Source organism: Zea mays, chromosome 5, assembly GCF_902167145.1.
Source record: "Zea mays cultivar B73 chromosome 5, Zm-B73-REFERENCE-NAM-5.0, whole genome shotgun sequence".
Taxonomy (NCBI): domain Eukaryota; kingdom Viridiplantae; phylum Streptophyta; class Magnoliopsida; order Poales; family Poaceae; genus Zea; species Zea mays.
This window is the reverse complement of record NC_050100.1, coordinates 221,408,642-221,429,552: the sequence shown is the minus strand read 5'-3', so window position 1 is coordinate 221,429,552 and position 20,911 is coordinate 221,408,642. Positions and strand designations below refer to the sequence as shown.

At 48.3% G+C, this 20,911-nt stretch overlaps 1 protein-coding gene across 1 annotated transcript; it reads right to left on the bottom strand.

Moving 5' to 3' along the window:
• Nucleotides 1-1,021: 1,021 nt before the first annotated feature.
• LOC100281927 (uncharacterized) lies at nucleotides 1,022-4,795 on the bottom strand. Its single transcript, NM_001154846.2, has 3 exons — nucleotides 2,685-4,795; nucleotides 2,048-2,321; nucleotides 1,022-1,590 (listed from the first exon to the last, which is right to left on the bottom strand). Exons 1-3 carry the CDS (start codon nucleotides 4,631-4,633, stop codon nucleotides 1,258-1,260), a joined length of 2,556 nt encoding a protein of 851 aa, NP_001148318.2. The 5' UTR covers nucleotides 4,634-4,795; the 3' UTR covers nucleotides 1,022-1,257.
• Nucleotides 4,796-20,911: the final 16,116 nt, after the last annotated feature.

Here is a 20,911-nt window from a genome sequence, read left to right as displayed (position 1 = left end):
ATCTGACTCGTTCCGTATTCAATATATAAATATTCGTATCCGTAACCAAGATAATTTGTATCTGTATCTTTATCTGAAGGTTTCCATATTCGTATTCGAATCAGAAAAAAAAATATTAGTAATATGACGCATAACCAAACGTGTCCAGCCTGGTTTACTGATGCCGCTGCCGTGTCGTTTCCGACGTCGGACCAGACATGAGATAACGAGATAAGGCTGTCAGATCCTAGAATCGACGGGAGATGGGGTTGGCGAAAAGAACATGAAAGCTCGGCGTGCGCAGCCGATGGTGCGTGCTTCTTATCCCAGCATCTCCGGGCTTTAGTTAGGGTCAGACAACCATTGCCACCACCTTCTCTCTAGCTACGAAGCGACAGGGGTGTGCCTAAAGCCGCTTGCCTGGCGAGGTGAATGAAATGATGGATCACCCGCCGCGCGCGCTGTGGCCTTTAACTGACATCACGGTCTCGCGTGTACCACATCAGGTACAGCCTGCTGCTGGAAACGGGAGGACGAACGAGCGAGCGACCTCGAAGCTGTTGCCCGGGCCTGGGGTGTGGCTGGCAACGAGAGGAAAGAAAAGACGGCCTCAATCATGGCAGCAACCGGACCAGTAAAAACCCTAGGTGCCTTGTTACATAATCCTTCCCCCAGTCCTAGGAAACGTCTGCCTCAGGCTCAGGCGTGCGGAAAGCTCGCTAGCGATAAACATGTCCTTGTGATATGAACTGCAAGCTACAGCCTGGCCTCCCTTCGTTTTTGACATGGCTGGCGGCCAGGTTCCTGTTGCCGTCAAGAGGGGATAGGGGTGGATAAGGAGCACCAGAGCCGGATCAGGCTCCTATCCTATCCATACCAGGCCGGGACTGTGTAATGCAGCAGGATGGAGGGAAAAAAAGCGTGACTGAATGGGACTGCCAACAGGGCAAGCAAGCAGGCAGAGTGAAAGAATCATTTTCCCCACTTCTCCTTTTCTGATCTCGTCGTCATCGTCAACTACATGTACAATGGTGGTTTGGTTGGTGGTCGAAACGTTATTCTTTGCATATTACCATGCGGGCATATACAGGCACGAAAGATTTGGGGGTAGCAATGTAGAAGAAAGCAAAAAAAAATTGTCGATCCTGTAAACTGCAGCTAATCAATCCTACACCACGCCGTCTGCTGAATCTCGTTGTGTTCATCACCACTGGTTATCCTTGCTCGATGTTTGCTGTTTACTGCTGCTACTAGCGCTGTGTGTTCTCCTCTTCCCCCTCAGAGCGAGCCTTCGAACGAGACCCGCAGCTGCACCGCCGGCCTGGACCGCTGCTGCGACGGCGCGCTGGCCAGGCCGTCCAGCATCTTGACCACGTCCACCGTGTCGTCCAGGTAGTACCTGGCCATGCTCGGCTTCTTGCCCACCGTGCACGCGAACACCTCGCTGCTGGCCGGCAGCTTCACGCCGCTGTTGGAGGCCGGGCACACGATGCTCTCGAACATGTCCTCGTCCGACCGGTCGTCGCCGATGCACAGCACGAAGTCCGGCGGCTTCCCCGTCCTCACCATCGACGACAGGAGGCTGTCCACTACCACGCCTTTGCTGATGCCCTGCACGACAGCACGGAGATATTTTCACGCGTGTTATTTATGCCATTTGCTGCTCTCCCCCTCTCTCGCCAGTCCCAGGAATTTCCCAATTGTGATTGCGGACAAATGGATGATGGTTCAGTTGCGTGGCAGGTTGCTTTCGGAGGGGGGAGGGGCACAATTAAAAAGACCGTGGATTTCCCAGGCCACACGGGAATGGTCCATGCTGATTCACATTCTATTTGTGCAGAAGATACAGATTGTCCCAGCCATGCATGTAGTGGATTGGATTGGATCGGATCGATCCTTATCCGATGCATTTTTTGTTTGACAGCTACGTCTAGTCGGTGGGCATGATTCATACACATCCAGAAAAAAAAAAGTGAACTGAATGAACAGCCAACGAACAGCAGCAGCTATGGAATAAATTAATGAGCAGAAAGAGAAAAAAAAGACACGCATCCGGCTCGCCGCTCACCTGGGGGTTAACCTCGACGATGTGCTGGCCTCTCTTCACCACCACGGGCTCGTTGGCCAGCACGTTCTCGAGATGGTCGAGCAGTTCCTTGGCCTGGCAGGAACCGAAGTCCGGATCCGCCTCGTGGTGGTGCCACACGATGGCGCTCTCCTTGTGCTCGATGTAGGAGCCATCTGTTGCCTCCGTGTACAGCTGCATCACCGGCTCCGCGGTCTTCTTCCAGTCGAAGTCGGCGGCCAACCCGGAGGTATCCCATGGCGCGTCCCTGCTCCACCTGCAGCCACAAGAGTCGGTGACCGGTCATCGTACCACCCTACTGCACGTTAGGAACAGCCCAACAGGAATGCTCTTTTGTAAGCTGTAAACAAAAGTGATTGGCACTACTGCTACTGCTAGCAATGATCTACAGTAGGCATTGCACTAGCTCGGAATCTAGACATGTCGGTCAGTGAAATGTTTTCCTTAAATGTGCGGATTGCAGTCGTACGAGTACCATTGCTTAATTCGTAATAATTCTATTCTATGGACCGAATCTGGAACAGTAAGAACCCAAATCCAAGCAAAGCAAACGTGGTACCAACTACTAGCAGATCTTCGCCGGTGGAACAGTGTACTAGTAAGATTTTTCCTTCTTTACCTTGTGAGGTAACCGTGCTCCGCGGCGATGCCCAGCTTCTCGCAGGGGGCGAACCACCTGCTCAGCTCGTCCTTCCCCCGTCCGCTTACGATGAACACTCTGTTCTTGGGGTCCTCGCACAGACGATTCAACACAGAAATGACCTCACTGCTCGGCGTCCTGTCGATGGAGTTCTCCGGCATCACGGTGCCGTCGTAGTCCAGGAGAATCAGCCGGTTATCCGTCCTCCGATACGACGGGACAATGTGCTCCACGGAGAGGCGCCGGAAATTCGGGCCAAGGGCCACCACCTTGAAACTCATGCCGAAGCCGATCCCCCAATGCCGGCGCGAGAAATGGTCCTTGCAGGCGCGCTGCAGGTCCGAGTCGAAGGACCGCGCCCAGTAGGCGACGTCGTGGGTGCTCACGTACTTGTAGTGCTTCTCGTGCCGCAGCCGCTGCTCGGCCTCCGGCATCCGCAGCGCGGCGTTCATGGCCTCCGCCACGGACTCCACGCTCCACGGGTTGACGCGGATCGCGCCGCTCAGGGACGGGGAGCAACCGACGAACTCCGAGAGCACGATGACGCTCCGCTTGGGCGAGTCGTCTCCGAGCGCGGTGCTCTCCTGCCGGCACACCGTGTAGATGTAGGGGATCCGGTTGAGCCCGTCGCGGACGGCGCTGACGACGCAGCACTCGGCAGCCGCGTAGTAGGCAGCCTTCTCCTGCGGCGTCACCGGGGCGTCGATGAGCACGATCGGCGTGTACCCGGGGGTGCCGAAGCGCGCATTGACCCGGGCGCTGATGGCCCTGGCCTCGTCCTGCACGCCCTGCACGTCGCGCCCCTCGCTGCGCGCAGGGTTGGCGATCTGCACGAGCACGGCGTGGCCGCGGAGCTCCCGGTGCTCCACGAGCAGCTGCTCCATCGCCAGGAACTTGAGCCCGATCCCCTTGAACAGATCGACGTCGTCGACGCCGACCATGAGGCGCCGCCCCTTGTACGCCTCGGTCACCCGCCGCACCGCATCCTCCGTCTCCGGCGCCGAGACCACCGATCTGAGCTGGCCCATGTCGATCCCGACGGGGAGAATCTTGACCGTGACGGTGCGGCCGTAGTACTCGATGCCGATGTAGCCGCGCTTGGACTGGTAGTCGAGTCCGAGCAGCCGCGAGCACGCGGTCAGGAAGTGCCGCGCGTAGTCGAAGGTGTGGAAGCCGACGAGGTCGGCGTTGAGGAGGGCGCGGACGAGGTCATCCCGCACGGGGATGGTGCGGAAGATCTCCGACGAGGGGAAAGGTGAGTGGAGGAAGAATCCGACCTTGGCTCGCGGGAAGCGCTTGCGGAGGAAGGTCGGGAGCGCGAGGAGGTGGTAGTCGTGGATCCAGACGAGGTCCTCGTCGGGGCACAGCACCTCGGTGAGGCGGTCGGCGAAGGCCCTGTTCGCCGAGAGGAAGGAGTGGTATAGAGTCCGCTGGAACGGCAGGCCGCCGAGCGACGACGGCGTCAGCGGGAGGAGGTAATGGAGGAGCGGCCAGAGGTAGTGCTTGCAGAATCCGTGGTAGAAGCGGTGGTGGAGGTCGGTAGGGAGGTACACCGGCAGGCACGAGAAATTGGCTAGCAGGTAGTCGGACAGCTCATCTGAGGCGGCTTCGGCCGCGGCGGCTGGGAGGGTGCCGATGTGGAGGACGGGCGCGTTGGCGGGCAGCCCCGAGCGGAGCTGGTACGCGACGGTGCCGGCGTCGACGGAGAAGGCGAACCCGAAGGGCGCCGCCGGGTCCGGCGACGCGCGGAGCGGCAGGCGGTGGGAGACGATGACGCGGCGCGGCGGGGCGGGCGCGGGCGGCGAGGTGGGCGAGGCCGGGGACGCGACGGACATGACGCGCGGGAGGCGGAGCGGCGTGGGCGACGGCAGGGGCACGTCGTCGGCCGCGGCGAGGTCGAGGAGATTGTGGCAGGAGATCGAAGGCATCGCCCCCTCCTCCTCCTGCCTATCTGTGGGCGTCGCAGAGGTGGAGGCGGCGGCGATGGCGCATGAAGAGGAGAGGAGAGAAGCGCCGCGCCGCGACGAGTGTGTCGGGTTTGGCAGGCGGTCGGGTGTGGGAGACGATCGGAAGCTTCTGGGGATAAGAACGGCCGAGGTGTGTCTCGGGCGCGTGAGGGAGGTGAGGTGGTGGTATAAATATGGCAAGCCTGGATATGCGTGTGCCTGTGCCCCCCTCCCGTTGTGGAAAAAAATTAAATACATCCCGGTGTAAACAATCTCTTTTATTGCTCATCACATTCACTATTTAGACGCTAAAAACAGATAAAAATTGTAAATTAAATCTTTAGAGCTAGTTTGAGAACTCTATTTTTTAAAGAGTTTCATTTTTCAAAGAAAAATTATTTATTTTATTTTAAAAAATTGAAATCCCTTTAAAAAATGATGTTTTAAACTAGTCCTAAATAATTTGTTTTTCTTTTATTTATATATAGACCAACAAAAAGAAAGTCTTTACATGCCCATATGCAAAGAATTTATTTCTCGTCGTCGTGTGTGGAGCGAGGAAGAAGGAACGGACGGGGCGACCGGGAGTAGGCAGGGGCGGCATGGCCTTGGGCCTCCTTATCCACACCGCTCGCTTCCTCGCCCACGGAAATGACGGGACTGCCCCCGCCTTCGCCAACGTGGGATGGATCAGTGTCGCGGTCGCCTAACGGTTGGGGTTATCTATCCGTCTCTCTCGCACCGTATCCGTTCGCCCAGTCGTCGTCGTCGTCGCCGCGCTGCCTCGCTTGCGGGCGGAATACGTACGACTCGCGTGCGGCGACCCCGACCCGCACCCGGTAGATGGATAGGTACTACCGCCTACCGGTGCCCGGCTCCGGTGGATGACAGGTGGGACGGCTGTAGTAGAGCTTGAAGAAAGAAGCCTGTTGCTTTGCGCGTTGTTTAAGCGCGCAAGGCGCAAGTTTCCTTTTCGGCGTGGAGAATGGTTGCCTGGCAGGCTGGACAGAAAACGGATTAGGCGGTGCTTCGACAAATCATGCGCAGCTTGCGTGTCATAATAAATGCGTACTAGGATTGGCTTCAAAACAATGCATTGCATGGGCACAAATATGGCCCAACTTTATTAGAATGTTAGGATTCTGAACTTATCCCTCGATTAGAGGGAGAGAAAAGATTATGGCCTTTTTAAATTATCGGTGTACCGTTCATTTCACCTTTCGAGCAAGAATTGATCACTTGGATCCTTAGCGATAAAGACATGTACAATCTCATTTAATGACCAGTCTTCTAAGGGTCTCTAAGAACATGTACAATCTCATTTAATATGTAGTCTCTTGAGTGGTCTTTAGTGGACTAATTAAAAAAATACAAAAGACGGTCTCTTCGCGAAGAGCTTGTCTCTACACGATTCTCCATACATATTATCTTTTATCTGTATTTATGGTCTAGTGTCTCTAGGTTGCATCACGGAGTTTTCTTAACTGTCTCTTGTACTTGGAAAACTGAACCACCGTCCAAGGGTTTTACATGACGAAGGGGTTAAGTGTAAAAAATGCAAGAGGTAGACTCTTCACAAAAAGTGTATCTCTACACTCGTTTCTTGACAACATTTACGATATGATTGATTTTAATGACGCCTCATTGAATGATGCAATTTGTAGTCGAACTTTTTATAAGTTTGACTAGAACCTTGTCCAAAACGATAACTAATAGGATACCGAGATAGTACATGCTCTAACTAATGCCATATCTGGATAGAGGTCCAAACTTCACCTATAATACATACATAGTTGTAGTAGCATGCTAAGTTTTTTACTAGAGTGAAAGGGAGATGAGCTTTAAACCATTTCTATAGTGGTTTTGGCGTTTGATGACCTGTACACCATCATGAACTAACTAATTTGCTAAATTAATGTTTGCAGGTACGTAAGAATCATAGATATCCGAATGGTAGGGCTCATGTCCGGTAATACCGTAACCCGGCACGGTTTTAGCCCGGCCTGAACACGACCCGACATAGTGGGTTATCGGGGGTCGTGCTTGGGCCTGAGGCTAGGCACGGCGGGCTCAGCCCGACACAACCCAATTTTATGTTTTCCCATTTGTTTAGAAATATCAATATTACACATGATTACGAGGTATTATACATAAAAATGCATGTGGCTTGTTGGTTAAGTGGGTGTAGATAGGCTTTTAAATAGGGATAGAAATTTTACTCGTAGGGTCGGATATCTAACCTATTGGGTTCAGATTCGGACACAAAACAACTCGTAGGATCATCGTGTCTTTGTGTTTGATCGCTTGCAATTTGTTGTCCTCTCACCCCCTAAAAGTTATTTTGCATTGATATTCATTGGAATTGATTGGTTGCGATTTGTTTTCCTGTACACTTCTCTAAAAGTTCTCTTGTATTAATCCTTATTTGAATCACTTGTGTTGTTCCAAAGTTTATTCTCGCCTTTTTTTGGCTAAGATGAAGCGAAGAATCTGTAGTTTAATATATGATATCTGTGACATATGTCTACTTTAATTTTAAATTTATTTTTTGAGAAGATTCAATTTATTTTGAAGTTTATTTTTTGTGTGAAAGTCTATCGCATTGTTTTGCCACGAGGCCCTGTTTTGCACAGCTGTAAACGGAGTGACTGCGGATGCACGTTCCCGCGGTCACTGCCGGTCACCCGCGCAAAGCCTCTCTCGCGGTGTCGCCCCCGCGGTTGCCACGAGGCAGCTGAGGCCTGAAGTCGCGTGCAACGTGCAAAGAGCCCAGCCGGCACCCCGCTCCAGGAACCAGGAAGGTCATCGCTGGCGAGTTGCCGACTTGGGCAGGAAGGCCGTGGCTGGGGGCGCGCTCAGACGTGTATGCACGTGTATCACAACTCTGCCAGACTTTTCCAGGCAAGCGATGGTGCACTGGTGCGTTCCATGCCATGCGCACAGAAAATATCTAAGGGGGTAGCTATGGCAACCAGACTCCAGACGCTATCCTCCTACCAACTAATCCACGCGTCTGTTGGAGCATTATTACTATTCCGGCATATACGTTGCCAGAGACGACGCGACGGAGCATTGGCAGACTGGCTATGCTTGTAGTTGTAGTCCATATGATCTAGCTACGGCCGTGAGGTGAGGCACGCACAACAAGCTATTTAGCAGGAGGCCATGGGCATCGGATCTGGGCAGCTGCAGGGGAGGGACCGAGGGAGGGAGGGAGTATGGAACGGAAATCACGCGGGCAAACAAGCAGATCTGACTGCAGCTCGCGTCTGTACTGTACTGTACTAGCTATGACTAGCAACACATGCACCCGCAGCCTAAATAAGCTGTAGCGAGCATGTTTTTGCACAGAAGGACAGGCAAAGCATGTCCATGGTCCATAGAGGCTGCGCCAACCGTCCAGACCCAACTTTGAATCTGTGCCTTTCTGAAATTTCGGGAAACCGAAAGGAACCCAGGAGAGATATCGAGAATGAAATGAAATCCCTTCGTTCGGTCCTACTCTACTCCTACCCGCGCGTCTGTAGCTGAGCTGCTTCATGGGTCATAACAAAAAAACAGTACGTAAAAGTTTATCGTATCTACTAAAAGGAAAGCGTATAAAACATCATGGGCCGTATATCCGGGCTATCCCTCCTTGATCCTATCCATTTGTCTAGCCTCGAAGGGGAGGGAGAACGACAGCAGGAGGCCCAGGGAAAGCGTGGGACCCTCCCCCACCCTACCCCAACCTCCCAATCGTAGAAACAGGAGTATCAGCAGTAGCATGGCACTCATTGGAACCCGGATGCATGGGCCCGCGGCCGTACGGACGCACTGCATTCTCCATGCCGCAACTTGCCGACCCTACTACCCCTCCTCCTACTATTCCTATCCAAACAGCTAACGTTCCTGTGCGGGGACGATACCATCGTCCTCCCTTTGCCGCCTGCCTGTGCCGACCCCATGTTACTGGCTGCAACTTGCTCGTCGTCGCCTCTGTGTTCAGCTTCAGCTCCTGTGCTGCGAGGTGTGAGAGATCCAGAGGTGACAGGGAGTGACAATGACGCCGTCCGGTCCAGTCCGGTGGCTGCCAGAGTGGCATACTATGCCGCATGCGAAATCCAATCCATCCAGATCCTCGGTCTGGCTGGAAGTAATAAAGTACGGCATAAAAAAGGAAATCCTAGGACGACCCGGATAACATATACTGTACATTATCATAAGCGCTGCGATTTGCACGCACTGGCTGCACTGGGTGGATCAACAACTTTCGGGGATTAGTGCAATCTACAACTCGCCATGCCTACATGCTGCTGCTGACATAGAGAAAGGAAAGAGAGAGAGAGAGTAGAGTAGCTAGGAGAGTAGGGCCTGGTCTTGGCCTCGGTGATCGAGTTAGGTACGAGACGAGAGGGTCGTTTGCGTCTCTCAACGGCAATATGTCCACGAGGGCCCGGCCTGGATTTGCCCGGAATGAAACGTCAAGGGTTGGATGATACTAATTGGATTTGCCTTGCCTTGTGTGTGCGACCGGCAAAGATTGACCGTAGGCGTAGCTACATATTGGCTGGAGGATGTGCTGTACAAACCACAGCCCACTAGGCGACTACTACTAGGCGTTAACGTCGCTCAGCCACTGACTAAACGCTGAACCGGTTTTCACATCCCGGCCTGTCTGTCCCGTCTTGACGACGCGACGACCCACTCGCTAGCTCCCCCCGCGCGCGCGTCCTAGTGTGGTGCTGGTGCATCTTTCTTGCATGCCCTCGTGCCGGGAAACCGCCGTGCCGACAAGTCAGCGGCGCGGGAACGCGCTCGGTCCACGAGGAAACTTGGGGCGCGCGGGGTTGCGTTGCGTTGGCCCTGCCCTTAGCCCGCCGCGCGTCCCGTGGTTGGCTCGGTCGCATGGAATGGATGGATGGATGGATCGTGACTGATGCACGGAGCACAGCACGGGAGCCCAGCGGCGAACCGCTGGTCGCCCACGTGTAACCTACCTTGGCCAGCGACCAAAATCGCACTGATAGATGCGCATGTTGTTGGGCCACCTACGTGTCTTTGACTCCAACAATCCTCTGCAACGAACCGGGATGCAGCGAGCGAGCGACACGGTAGATTTCCGAGGTTGGATGCCACTTCCAAGTGTCGAGGCCGACAACCTTTTTTTCGCCAGCACTCGAGAATGCTCGGCTTCCGTCCCCGTCTCGGTTTCCTTCCTCCGGCCTATGACCGCACGCAACTACAGGGACCGGCGGCGGCGGGGTTGCCTCATCGGTGGTCAAATGAATGAATGATCGATCGCATCCGGCGCTGGGGGATAAGGATTATGGCGCCGGTCCGAATCGGATTCTGAACGGCGCAAGATTAGTAGTAGCTGTAGCTCGAGGATAACGAGGAGGATATGCTGGGCGAGCGCGCTGCTTTTGCTTTCTTTCGGATTTTTCGGCCGGGTGCCGGGATTGCTTGCTTTGTGTGTGGGTTTTGACTTGACGTTCTGCCTGCTGCTAATCTAATCGCTTCCACTGACCACTGCGTACTGGCTTTGAGCACGCGGCTAAAAGGGACCATCGTGTCGTGTCCCTCCCATCGTCTTAGATGTACTTATCAAGTGGAAGCAATTCGCGTATCTCGTCGAGTGGATAGGATCGGATCGGATCGGATCCGGTCGAGGATGGTGCGACCGTGGGAGTTCAAAGGACCATGCATGCAAGCACTGCAGGCCGCCGGCAGCCAGCAGCCTTTGCCTGGTGGAGAAGGTTTGGCGGCAGCTCATGTTCCCAGATTTTTTTTTTTTTGCGCGTGGAAACGCTTAGCACCGAACACGTACACCGTAGTTCTCTCCGGCCAGGGTGGTACAGGCCACTTTTTCTTTATCGCCAGTGTGGATGTGGGGGCACGACCGCGTGCGCGTGACCTCGTCTAGTTATATATCTTCACGCCTATGGTAATCTGAGTATATATGCTCGCCCGCCAGGCCAGGCCGTGCCGTGCCGCGTTGCAACTTGTGTGTGTAGCGTTGAAACTGAAAGCAGGTGCATCGACCATCGAATGAATGGTTATCAATGGCACGTAATGTACTATCATGGTAATCCGGCCACTCACCCTCTATTGTTATTCGTTACGGATGGTAATTATATAATGATGTTACTATGTTAGAAGCTGTTGAGTACAAACAGTCAAACACTTAGGCCTGCAAATGGGGTGGGTGTAAATGGGTATTTTAGGTGGGTTTAAGAAATGGTTTTGTTTTGGTGGGTTATGATGGATTTTAATTATTAACGGGTTGGGTTGGGTGGGTTTATTTTATATTGCGGGTCAGAATGGTTGATACCCATGGGTATAGATGGATTTGTATAGGTATGGGTTTCCATGGGTATTCACCAATCAGACTGCCACCCTAATCAGTACCATTTTATTTCAGGTTTAGAGAAGTCTTTGATTTCTTTAGTCACACACAACACACTATACTATACAATTTTATCAGTACCATTTTATTTGAAAATGTGACCAACTATAAAGTTGCATAACTTTTTGAGATCTACAAAATCTATTTTAATAGTTTCTACATCCGATGCCGTTTACAAAATTTGAATTTTAAATTTGAAAACTTCACACGAATTTTTCAATGATAAGATGATTTCAAATAAAAAAGTTGACAATTACAAAGTTTCATTACATTTCAAGACCTACAACTTTTATTTTGGTGGTTTTTCCATCCGAGGTAGTTTGAAAAATTCAAATTTCAAAATTCAAACATAGTTTTGCATGACAAGCTGATTTCAAACCAAAACATTGTCAACTACAAAGTTTCATAACTCTTGAATACCTACAACTTTCATGTTGGTGGTTTTTTCTTTTGAGGTTGTTTTCAAAATTCAAATTTTAAATTTTTTAAATTCAGACATAGTTTTCGTTGACAATATGACTTCAAATGAAAAAGTTGTCAACTACAAACTTCTATAACTTTTCAAGATCTACAAAGTTTATTTTGGTTGTTTGATCATTTGTTCATCTCACATGATAGTTCTAACAATATACATAAATTCTATGCATATCTCTCGTAGTTCCATAAACTACGAGAGAGATATAGGTTTTATGAACAAATTTATTTTTAGTTTGTCATATGAAGAAATGTTCAAAATATAAAATGTACATCATGATGAGTTATACAAATTTGTAGTTGAAAACTTTTTCATTTGAATTAATTTACTGCTTTAAAATGTGATTTTTAAATTGTCTTTGCCTAGTGTTGGAAAAACCCACGGGTTTTCCATGGGTTTCCACCCAATTACGGGTTGGTTTGGAATCAATAATGTTATTGGATGGGTTGGGTTTAACTTCCTTCTAGTATTTTTGGTTGGGTGTGGGATGGATATCAAAGTAATTAGATTTGGGTATGGGTGGGAGTGGATTGGATTTTTTGCCATTAGCATGCCTACAAACACTGCAGCCAAGTGCATGTGCACACATATCTACGTCTGCGTTGCAACACTTTGCGTCATTGCGATTTCTAAGAATGACGCGTTTCTTTTGTTCACCCTGTTTTCCTTTATTATTATTTTTTGTCCACCCCGTTCACGACCCTATTCCCTGTCGTGTGGCAGCATGGACACGCAGTTCCTTGTCTCTTTCTCCACGGACAACCTATCAGCCTCCCGAATGGCCACAGGAAATTCTCCCCAGAGAGGCTTTTCAACACGGGGGAATAAATGCATTGCCGTGAAAACCACACGGCGAGGTTAACTTCCCTGGGGCCTGGGTTAGTTACCAAACTAGGGTCTGCCGATCCATCCATGCAAACGCACCGAACTATGTATGCATCCATCGCACGCGGTCCAGATCTGGCTGAATACATCCAATCCAACCAAACATGCACTTATTATAACATACATGAATCGTGCGCCTAAACGATATGGGCCATGCATGCTGAATTGCCGAGCGCCGCATGCACGACCATTCTGCTGCCTGCCCCGCAGGAATTCCACATGGCCGCTGCAGGAGCAACCGTGATCGGCGGCCTGTTTTGAAAACCATTTGGGTGGTCCGCAGGACGGGAGACAAGACCCGGTGCGAGTGTGACACGTCGACGTGTCTGCTACACACCGGGATCGTGGGAAAGGATGGTACGGCTCTGGGTATTTTTTGTTGGAAAACTCAGCGGTAAGGAGAGAAAAGCCAGAGACAAATGACAGGGACTGTTGTCTTGATCTTATGAAGTGTGTACATATATATACATAGTGAAGAGATATCACGAAGGGTCGTACCCCTTGGAATTAGATCACATGAAAGGTTTTCTAACACTCCCCCTTGATCAATTCCAACTTCATTTGATCATCTGTCAGCCGTTATTCCAAGTCATATCTCCTTAAAAACCCTGTGGGAAAAATAAGGAGTATACAATATCTTTTGGATAGTGAGTTAATCTCACTTGAACTCCAAAAGGAAAATATGCTTGTAATCATCATGTATAAAAACCACGTGGGAAAAAAAAATGATGAAGCATATAGCTTAGTTGATATTACCTCGTTAAAAACTTTGGATGAGAAAACCTTAAAGGCAAAACTCATACAAAGAAAAGAGTGTAATATGATGGACAAAACAGGTCAAATATCACGGAGAATTTCTCCCCCTGATTCTTGCAATCACTTAAGTCTTCTCATACCAACCACTTTAACATATTTCCGAAACGTGGAGCATGGTAGAGATTTTGTGAATAGATCAGCACGATTATCACAAGACTTTGTCTGCAAGATGTTGATATTTCCATTTCCCTGTTTCCATCTGAACAACACAAGCTCAATTATCCTTATAGATAATTGTCGGTGATTCAATCGAATCATGGTACGTTGTTCTCCAATGGACCTCTAGCCCAAAGAACAATAATATGTCTATAGCCATCATCTCAAAAACCCCAGTGGGGAAAATAAATGATGAGACATATAACTCAGGCTAATATTTTTCCAAGATAATCGTGTCAGAAAATCTGGGAAATCAACATATGAGCCGAGTCTCCTTAAAAACCCAGTGGGAGAAATAAGGAGAGTAATCACGATCTATTGTTGATCATTTAAACTTTTATGAGATAAACTCATAACCTAGTTCAAATACAACAATAGCTATGTCATAATGTATCATCCTCGAAAAACCTCTATGGGAAAAATAGATGATACGACATAGGCCTTGTGTTGATGTTGCCTCGTTAAAAACTTTGAATGAGAAACCCAAACAGGGGAAAACTCATGCAAAGAAAAGAGTACAACATGATGTAAAAACAAGTTTTCCCGATCAAGAGGAAACTCCCCCTGATCTTTGCAAATTACTAAGTCATCTCATACCTGCTCTCAAACACATTTAAAATGTGAAGTAAGGTAGAGACTTAGTTCGTAACTTGTTTTTCATCTAAACAACACAAAGTATATTATCTTCATAGATAATAAGGTCAGTGATATAAAATCATGACCACCACATACCTTCAGTATGTAGTATATCATTCTGTACTATAGAATGATTAGTGTAAGTGACCAATAATCTCTGTTGATTGACATTTATCAAACAGTAGGTCCAACTTACCAGAAGTATGTCATTGATCTTGTACCTGGGGATCTTCTATAGATATCCAAGATCAGTATATCCAAACATAAGGAGAGCATGAGTACATCTGGAGATCATAACTCGATCTCATGTGCTGTTAGCTAGCAAATCATTGCAAAGCAATATCCGGCCGGATGCTCTTGCAAGATACAATAGCACATCTCATGATAGGAAAGAATCAAATAACAATGATTCTCTCATATTGAATTTCTTCAATATATGTTGGATATAGACAACTTTGTATCAAGATACTTAAGATACTTTACTTTGAATTGGAAATCTCTTTCAATTCATATCCTCTATCTTAAACTCCGTCGATAAGTAATGTATGTTTAAAATATGTTGCACATATTTACACTTAACATACCATACTTTGTGTATCCTTTCAAAAAGAAGGATTCACTAGGTCGAATGTACCATATTTGACCAGGATGCTCTAAGTCACAAAGACTTTCCAAGCATTGCGAATTTGTGATTGGTGATTATGTATTTGGAATCCTTCAAGACTCCATAAATACCATAATCCAGTGACCACATATGCACATGTTGTCACTACATCTATCAACTGCACAGATAGATGATTTACTGCCCATATTATTGTATCGGAATTTTACTACTCACAGTAGGGGAGAATTTATAGCATTAAAATAATGCTTGAGTTTGCGTATAAACCCAGTTGCTACTAGCCATGCTTTTTCACCACCTCATTGTTTCCAAGTCCATGAAAACAAACTTGTATCCACAGTAAGATACCTTGAAGTGAAAATAAGTTAACACTTCTTTCAGGTGAGCAAGGCTATCTCTGCAACATTGTATCACTCAACAAGATCCAATTTGAGCATACTCGTGCTCTGCTATGGCCATAGTCTTTTGGATCACTTGGAGTGCATATACAATTTGTTGAGATGTATGTGTCGACACTTGTAGCTTTTAAATAACACAATTCTCCAGTTGACATAAAGTCATTTTTATGTACCCTTATGATTCCTCGTGAAATCCCAAAACGAGAATCAAGGGCTTCCGATAACCTAGCCTCATCAGTGCGCACTGAGCTAGGTTGTGAATATCTTCCATTCACAGGATAATCCATATCCTCTAGGTGTCTACCAACACTAGGTTGGTTACCAACGAATAGTTGGTCTGCATTTACTATCTCAGAAGGTCTAGCCTTCATTAGCTTGCAAGCATATTAATCCTAGGATTTGTGACCATACTTCTCCCCCTCTTATTTACAATATTATTGTAATAGGGAGTTGAGTGGTGTTCCATTTAACCACTCTTTCTGGCACTTCCTCATAGGATTAATTTGAGTGACACCTCATAGTAAATGCACATGGCAGTCAATTTGCAACTTCTTGCAAATCATTCGAACCCAAAGGTTCAGTTTTAGTACGTGATCCTGAGCCTGAATACTTACTGCATTCATTATAATTTCCTGGCATTCTTTTTGGTACTTGAAATCTCCCCCTAATGCCTGGAAAAGCTCATGATTCAAGCAAGCGTACGAGCCGTAAGTAGATTCTCATGAAGAGATTCTAAAACTTAATGATCGACGGAGAATGAATTCTCACATAGATCCCCAGCTTTCTGTGTGCCCATACATGTACGCTGCGGTGGTGAGATTGGGAACATACCCAATGTACGCATGGGAAATCTTTCATGGATTCCCACGTACTAAAACCATAGGGGAACTTGTACATGCAGTACATGCAGTTCATCACAAGTCAAGAGCATGCAAAACTTCCTGACTCCAACCATAACCAGTTGGAAATGACAATTCATTACTGATGGTCATTAATGATCTGAAATTTTTCGAATCTATCACAGATTCATCATATCCTTTATGGATATCATTCTGAATACCAAGACAAACAATCATCATTGTAAGCACATTTGGTAAATTCAGTAGTGTGGAGGCTAATGTGCTCAAGCTTGAGACATTATTACTTAATGGTCATGTGTTGTCCGAAGGACACACTTCAAGTCATCATATAGATGCACCAAATAACCATATAAAGCCTTCAATGTCCATACCATCTATGTAATGGACCACACTCGTTCCTTTGAAACAATTCAAAGAACTTAACCAATTCAGATCAGATTTTAAGATAAGAGGGACTTAAAATCCCATTCCCAATGATACTCATCAAGTATCCACCTTATGGGAAAAACATGACCAACAGAATTGTCCATAACTTTTCATTTCATCCCAATAATGGAATTACCAATTCAGTCTTACCCAGCATGGTAAGTATCATCACATGAAAAGTTATAACATATGCAACACTTTGTATGGGAGGATGTATGTAGAATACAGTCCATAAGAAATGTTTCCGAGAAACACATGCAATATCCATCACTATCACTTTGTGTTTCCACATGATAGAAATTATATGGATATCTCTATAATATGGTAAGATAACAATTAGGATATATCAACACATCCTTGATACTTCCAATACCAAAGGGGATATGATAATAACATATCATGATATCACGCGAAGCGATTGTTAAAATATTCTTTCCTCTTTCCAAAGGAATATGAGAATATTTTGTTTCCCCACTTATAGAGTTTGTGGCTCAATTCTCCACATTGCATTCTTCTTCCTCAATTGGAAGAATCCCTGTACAAGTTTGCACAACTCAAATTAATGAGTCTTCAACTCCCTTGATGAGTTGGTTCAACTCTAATCGATGAGCTTGTTCAACTCAAATCACATGAGTGATCAACTCCAATCGATGAGTTTGTTTAACTCAAATTCATATGAGTTTTTACACTCAAATCACATGAGTGTGTTCAACTCACATCGCATGAGTTGAACCTATCAATTATGAGATTATACCAAATCTCATGCATCATTTAAATAGTACTCAAAAGCAAATCATCTAACAAAGTGGTCTTCTCTTAGAAAAAGAAGTGTTGTTACATGATTAGTCCAAATCATGATTTACACAACTAACCACTGTTATCATGTCAGATGGAAGATTGAAGTACACTTCATATCTTAGCTTTCATGAGTAGTATGCATCTATTCGGATTCCATATACATGATTAGATGCTTAGGCATACAACACTATATCACATATAGTGTAATGACAAAAGAGTTTGTCATACTCATTTCTCTTCCCTTTTTAATGTGCTTATATATTTGCTTTCAAGCAAAATATATGAATACAAAGTGTTAGTCTACAACATAATGTAGACACATACTCATAAGTCCACAAGACTTATGATTTTCTTTGCTATTCATTTTGCGCTTGCATATCAAGCCGCAAAAGCACATAAGTTCTTTTCATAAGAACCACAAGAGAAAGAGAGCATCTCATTTCCTCCAAAATGAAGAGGTGAATTCCCATGTCATGCAAAAATGAAATGAACATATCCAATGAACATTAAGGATAATTAGGGCCATTAGGCGAGTTCATCAAACTCTATTAAATAATTATCCTCCAAATGGCTTAACCATTTTTGTTTGCTGTTGCAACTTTGCCGCAAAGTATATCATATCATTATATGTTGGAGAATTCTAGGTATCACATACAGTGTACCAAAAGATTTCTGAAAATTGGTGGACACAATGTAGATAATCTCCATGTAATGAAACAATGGAGTAGATCTCTTAGTAGTGGGCAAAACTTTTGCTGCCTGAAAGCATGGTCTCTGGGCTGATATATTCAAGGAACATACCGCAGCCAATGCTTAGGACTCCACTACCCTGTGGTTGACCAAATTTTCAGAAACAAAATGGTAATCACCATAAAGGTGAATAACCAACATCAAATCTCCTACATATCTACTTGGGAGAACACATAGGTAATCATCATAACCATATGATGTAGACCTCTTATTGATGGGCAAATAACATTTTGCTGTCTAAAAGCTTGGTCTCTAGGCAAATAAATTCCAAGAACTTATTGCAGCCAAAGCCTAGATCTCCATCATGTGTTGAATAATCCCAAGTTCAAGATATGTGTCATATTTTGCAAGAATTCATCGTTTAATTAAGCAGAACTTAATTAAAAGAATTCTTATAGTTGCAAGCATGATCACAGCGTCTAGCCTGGCTCCATAGCCCGCAACGCCTGCTTGGTCCGTGATCTTTTTGGGTTAGCACATATAGGTAATCATCTCGAAAGATGTAGACCTCATAGTGATAGGCATTTCAAATGCGGCCTAAAGCACGGTCTCTGGGCTACTAAACTCTATAAAGAATTTAGCGCAGCCAGTGCTTAGGACTCCATCACCCTATGCTTTTCCAAAAAAAATACAGCCTTATTTTGCATGTGGACCAATAAGTGTTGACTTAATTATGTGCTATGTTTTTTTATGCAAAAATAAAAGCACATAGAGGTATATGAATTATAAATGTAAAACAACTATAATTCATAAACGGGTCTGCAATTTTCATTTTAAAAACAGACAAGTATGTACAATACATAGAATAATTTGTAGTCTAAATATCGAAATTAGACGCACTAACATAAGTTAGAACTGAATTTACGTATAAAACAAAGTCTTATACTTAAAATCCAGAATTAAAATGATAAAATATGCCATTATGGGCCCTCAGAAGCAGCCCAGGCGGCCTGCCAGGCGGGCCAGGCAGCGGCCTGGTGACCAGCACGCCGGCCCAGCCTGGCTGGCCGGCCTAAGCGGCCCAACTGAGACCACAAAGCCCATTAGAAATATGAGCAGTTAGGTTTTCCAAACCCTAACTGCCCCAGCCGTCGTCTCCCAGGGAGCGCCCAAGCCACCGCCAGGGCCCTCGGTGGCGTGTGGGTGTCCTCTCCCGGCGGTCAGGGCGAACCCAAAACTCCGGCTCACCGGCGGGCGGCCCGTCCAGGCGGGCGCGGCCTCCTGCCCCGACCTCGGTCCGGCGCGCGCGGGCACGGGTCCTCCGGCAGCGGCCAGGCGGTCAGCCTCGACCCCAGCGGTACGCGGTGCAGGCCCCGGCGCGCGGCCCCCCGGCGGCAGCGCGGGCAGACGGTGCAGGCGTGCGGACGCGCGGTCTCCCGGCGGCGGCCGGGTAGACCCGGCGCTCGAGGGCGCGGGCGCGCGGCCCCCCGCGGCGGCGCGGGCAGCCCCGGCTCGCGGCCTTTCCTGGCGGCGGCGTCGCGGCCCCCTGGAGTCGAGCGGGCGCGACGGCTCGACGGCGCACGGGCACGCAGCCCGTCTCGGTCGCGGTCGACCGACCCTGCGTAGACACCGGCACGCGGCCTCAGCCCCAACGATGCGCGGGGCGGAAGGCTCGGCGGGCGAGCGACCGTTCCGGCGGCGCGGGTTCGGCCAAGGCACCCCTGGCGGCGATTCTTCCAAGCCCTCGGCCAGGGCGCGCCGGCCCCGACCCCGGCGGCATGGGCGTAGCCACAGCGGCCCTGGCGGCGCCGGCCCCATGGGCGGCTCGGGCGCAGCCCGGAGGGCACAAGCCTCGGCGCTTGGCCGCGCGGTCAGAAGCGCGAGCACGCGGGAGTGCATCCCGGCGGCGCGTGGCTACGGCAGCACGGGCGCGGCTCATGCCCAGGCGCACAGACCCGGCAACGGCAACGACAATGGATTTGCCAGGAGTAAATTGAAAGAATCAAGCGCAATTTGAGATTAATACTTACAAGTATTATTCAATTTCCATTGCTGCTACGCTTGATCGAAACCAAAAATTCCTCCACCTTGTCATGGCTGATGATAGCAATTACCGCCCTGGCGGCCGTAGCGTACCGGCGTGTGCAGTGGTTCACCATGACGGCCTTCGTTGAGAGCAAAGTGATGACGGCCTTCGTTGGAGAGCAAAGTGTCTGATAACATGTTGGAAAACTCAGCGGTAAGGAGAGAAAAGCCAGAGACAAATGACAGGGACTGTTGTCTTGATCTCATGAAGTGTGTACATATATATACATAGTGAAGAGATACCACGAAGGGTCGTACCCCTTAGAATTAGATCACATGAAAGGTTTTCTAACATTTTTCTCCCTTTTTTTCCCCCTTCCTTCTAGCAGTTCCATGGCCACGGTGCACCTGCGCTGCACGCAACAGCTCACCTCACACACACGCTGGGAGAAGCTGGAGCTCGGTCTTCACAGCTCACCCCTGCTGTGGATGGGACCGGAGACAGGAAGAGAGAGAGACAGGAGAAGCTACGAAGACCGACCGAGCTTGCTACTACGCTATGCATGTGCGTGCGTGACATTGCTTCCACGGCGTGCTGTCCAAAACTCCCGCTAATTAAAACGCCAATCGCCAAGCCAGCGACGTCTTCCGTGCTTACCTGACCATTGACCGAAACAAAGCGCGAGGAAAAGAAAAAGATCATCGGATTGGATAAGGGCGGCAGGCAGGATCCTTCAGGACACGGGACACTGGACGGGATGGAGCGCCGCGAGTTGTTTTTCTGCGGGGCGGAAGCATGCTGTATAGTACGCCGGGACGGACGTGGGGAAATGCCCAATGGCAATGGGACGACGGCGCTGGGCCCGTACTGGACAGACGTTAGGTGCGGTGCGGGGAGGTCCATCGTGCACTGTTGCTTGGGGCCTTATCCGGTTTCTATCTAGAAAGGGAGGGAGCTGGTTGGATTAGGAGAGAAACAGCGACAGTGGTGGTTGTTAATTACTAGCGATCTTCTCGTGTCGTGATTATGGAAGGATAGGACAGAGGCCGTACTTCTTTGCTACAAGCCTTGTACGTAGTAGTTG

What these genes read in the sequence shown, in the direction of transcription:
- LOC100281927 (NM_001154846.2), bottom strand. Translation starts at nt 4,633, where the DNA reads ATGCCTTCGATCTCCTGCCACAATCTCCTCGACCTCGCCGCGGCCGAC. An exon ending in GAGCACGGTTACCTCACAAG is followed by an intron (nt 2,322 to 2,684) that starts GTAAAGAAGGAA and finishes TTGTGGCTGCAG; the next exon opens with GTGGAGCAGGGACGCGCCAT. An exon ending in TCGTCGAGGTTAACCCCCAG is followed by an intron (nt 1,591 to 2,047) that starts GTGAGCGGCGAG and finishes GCTGTCGTGCAG; the next exon opens with GGCATCAGCAAAGGCGTGGT.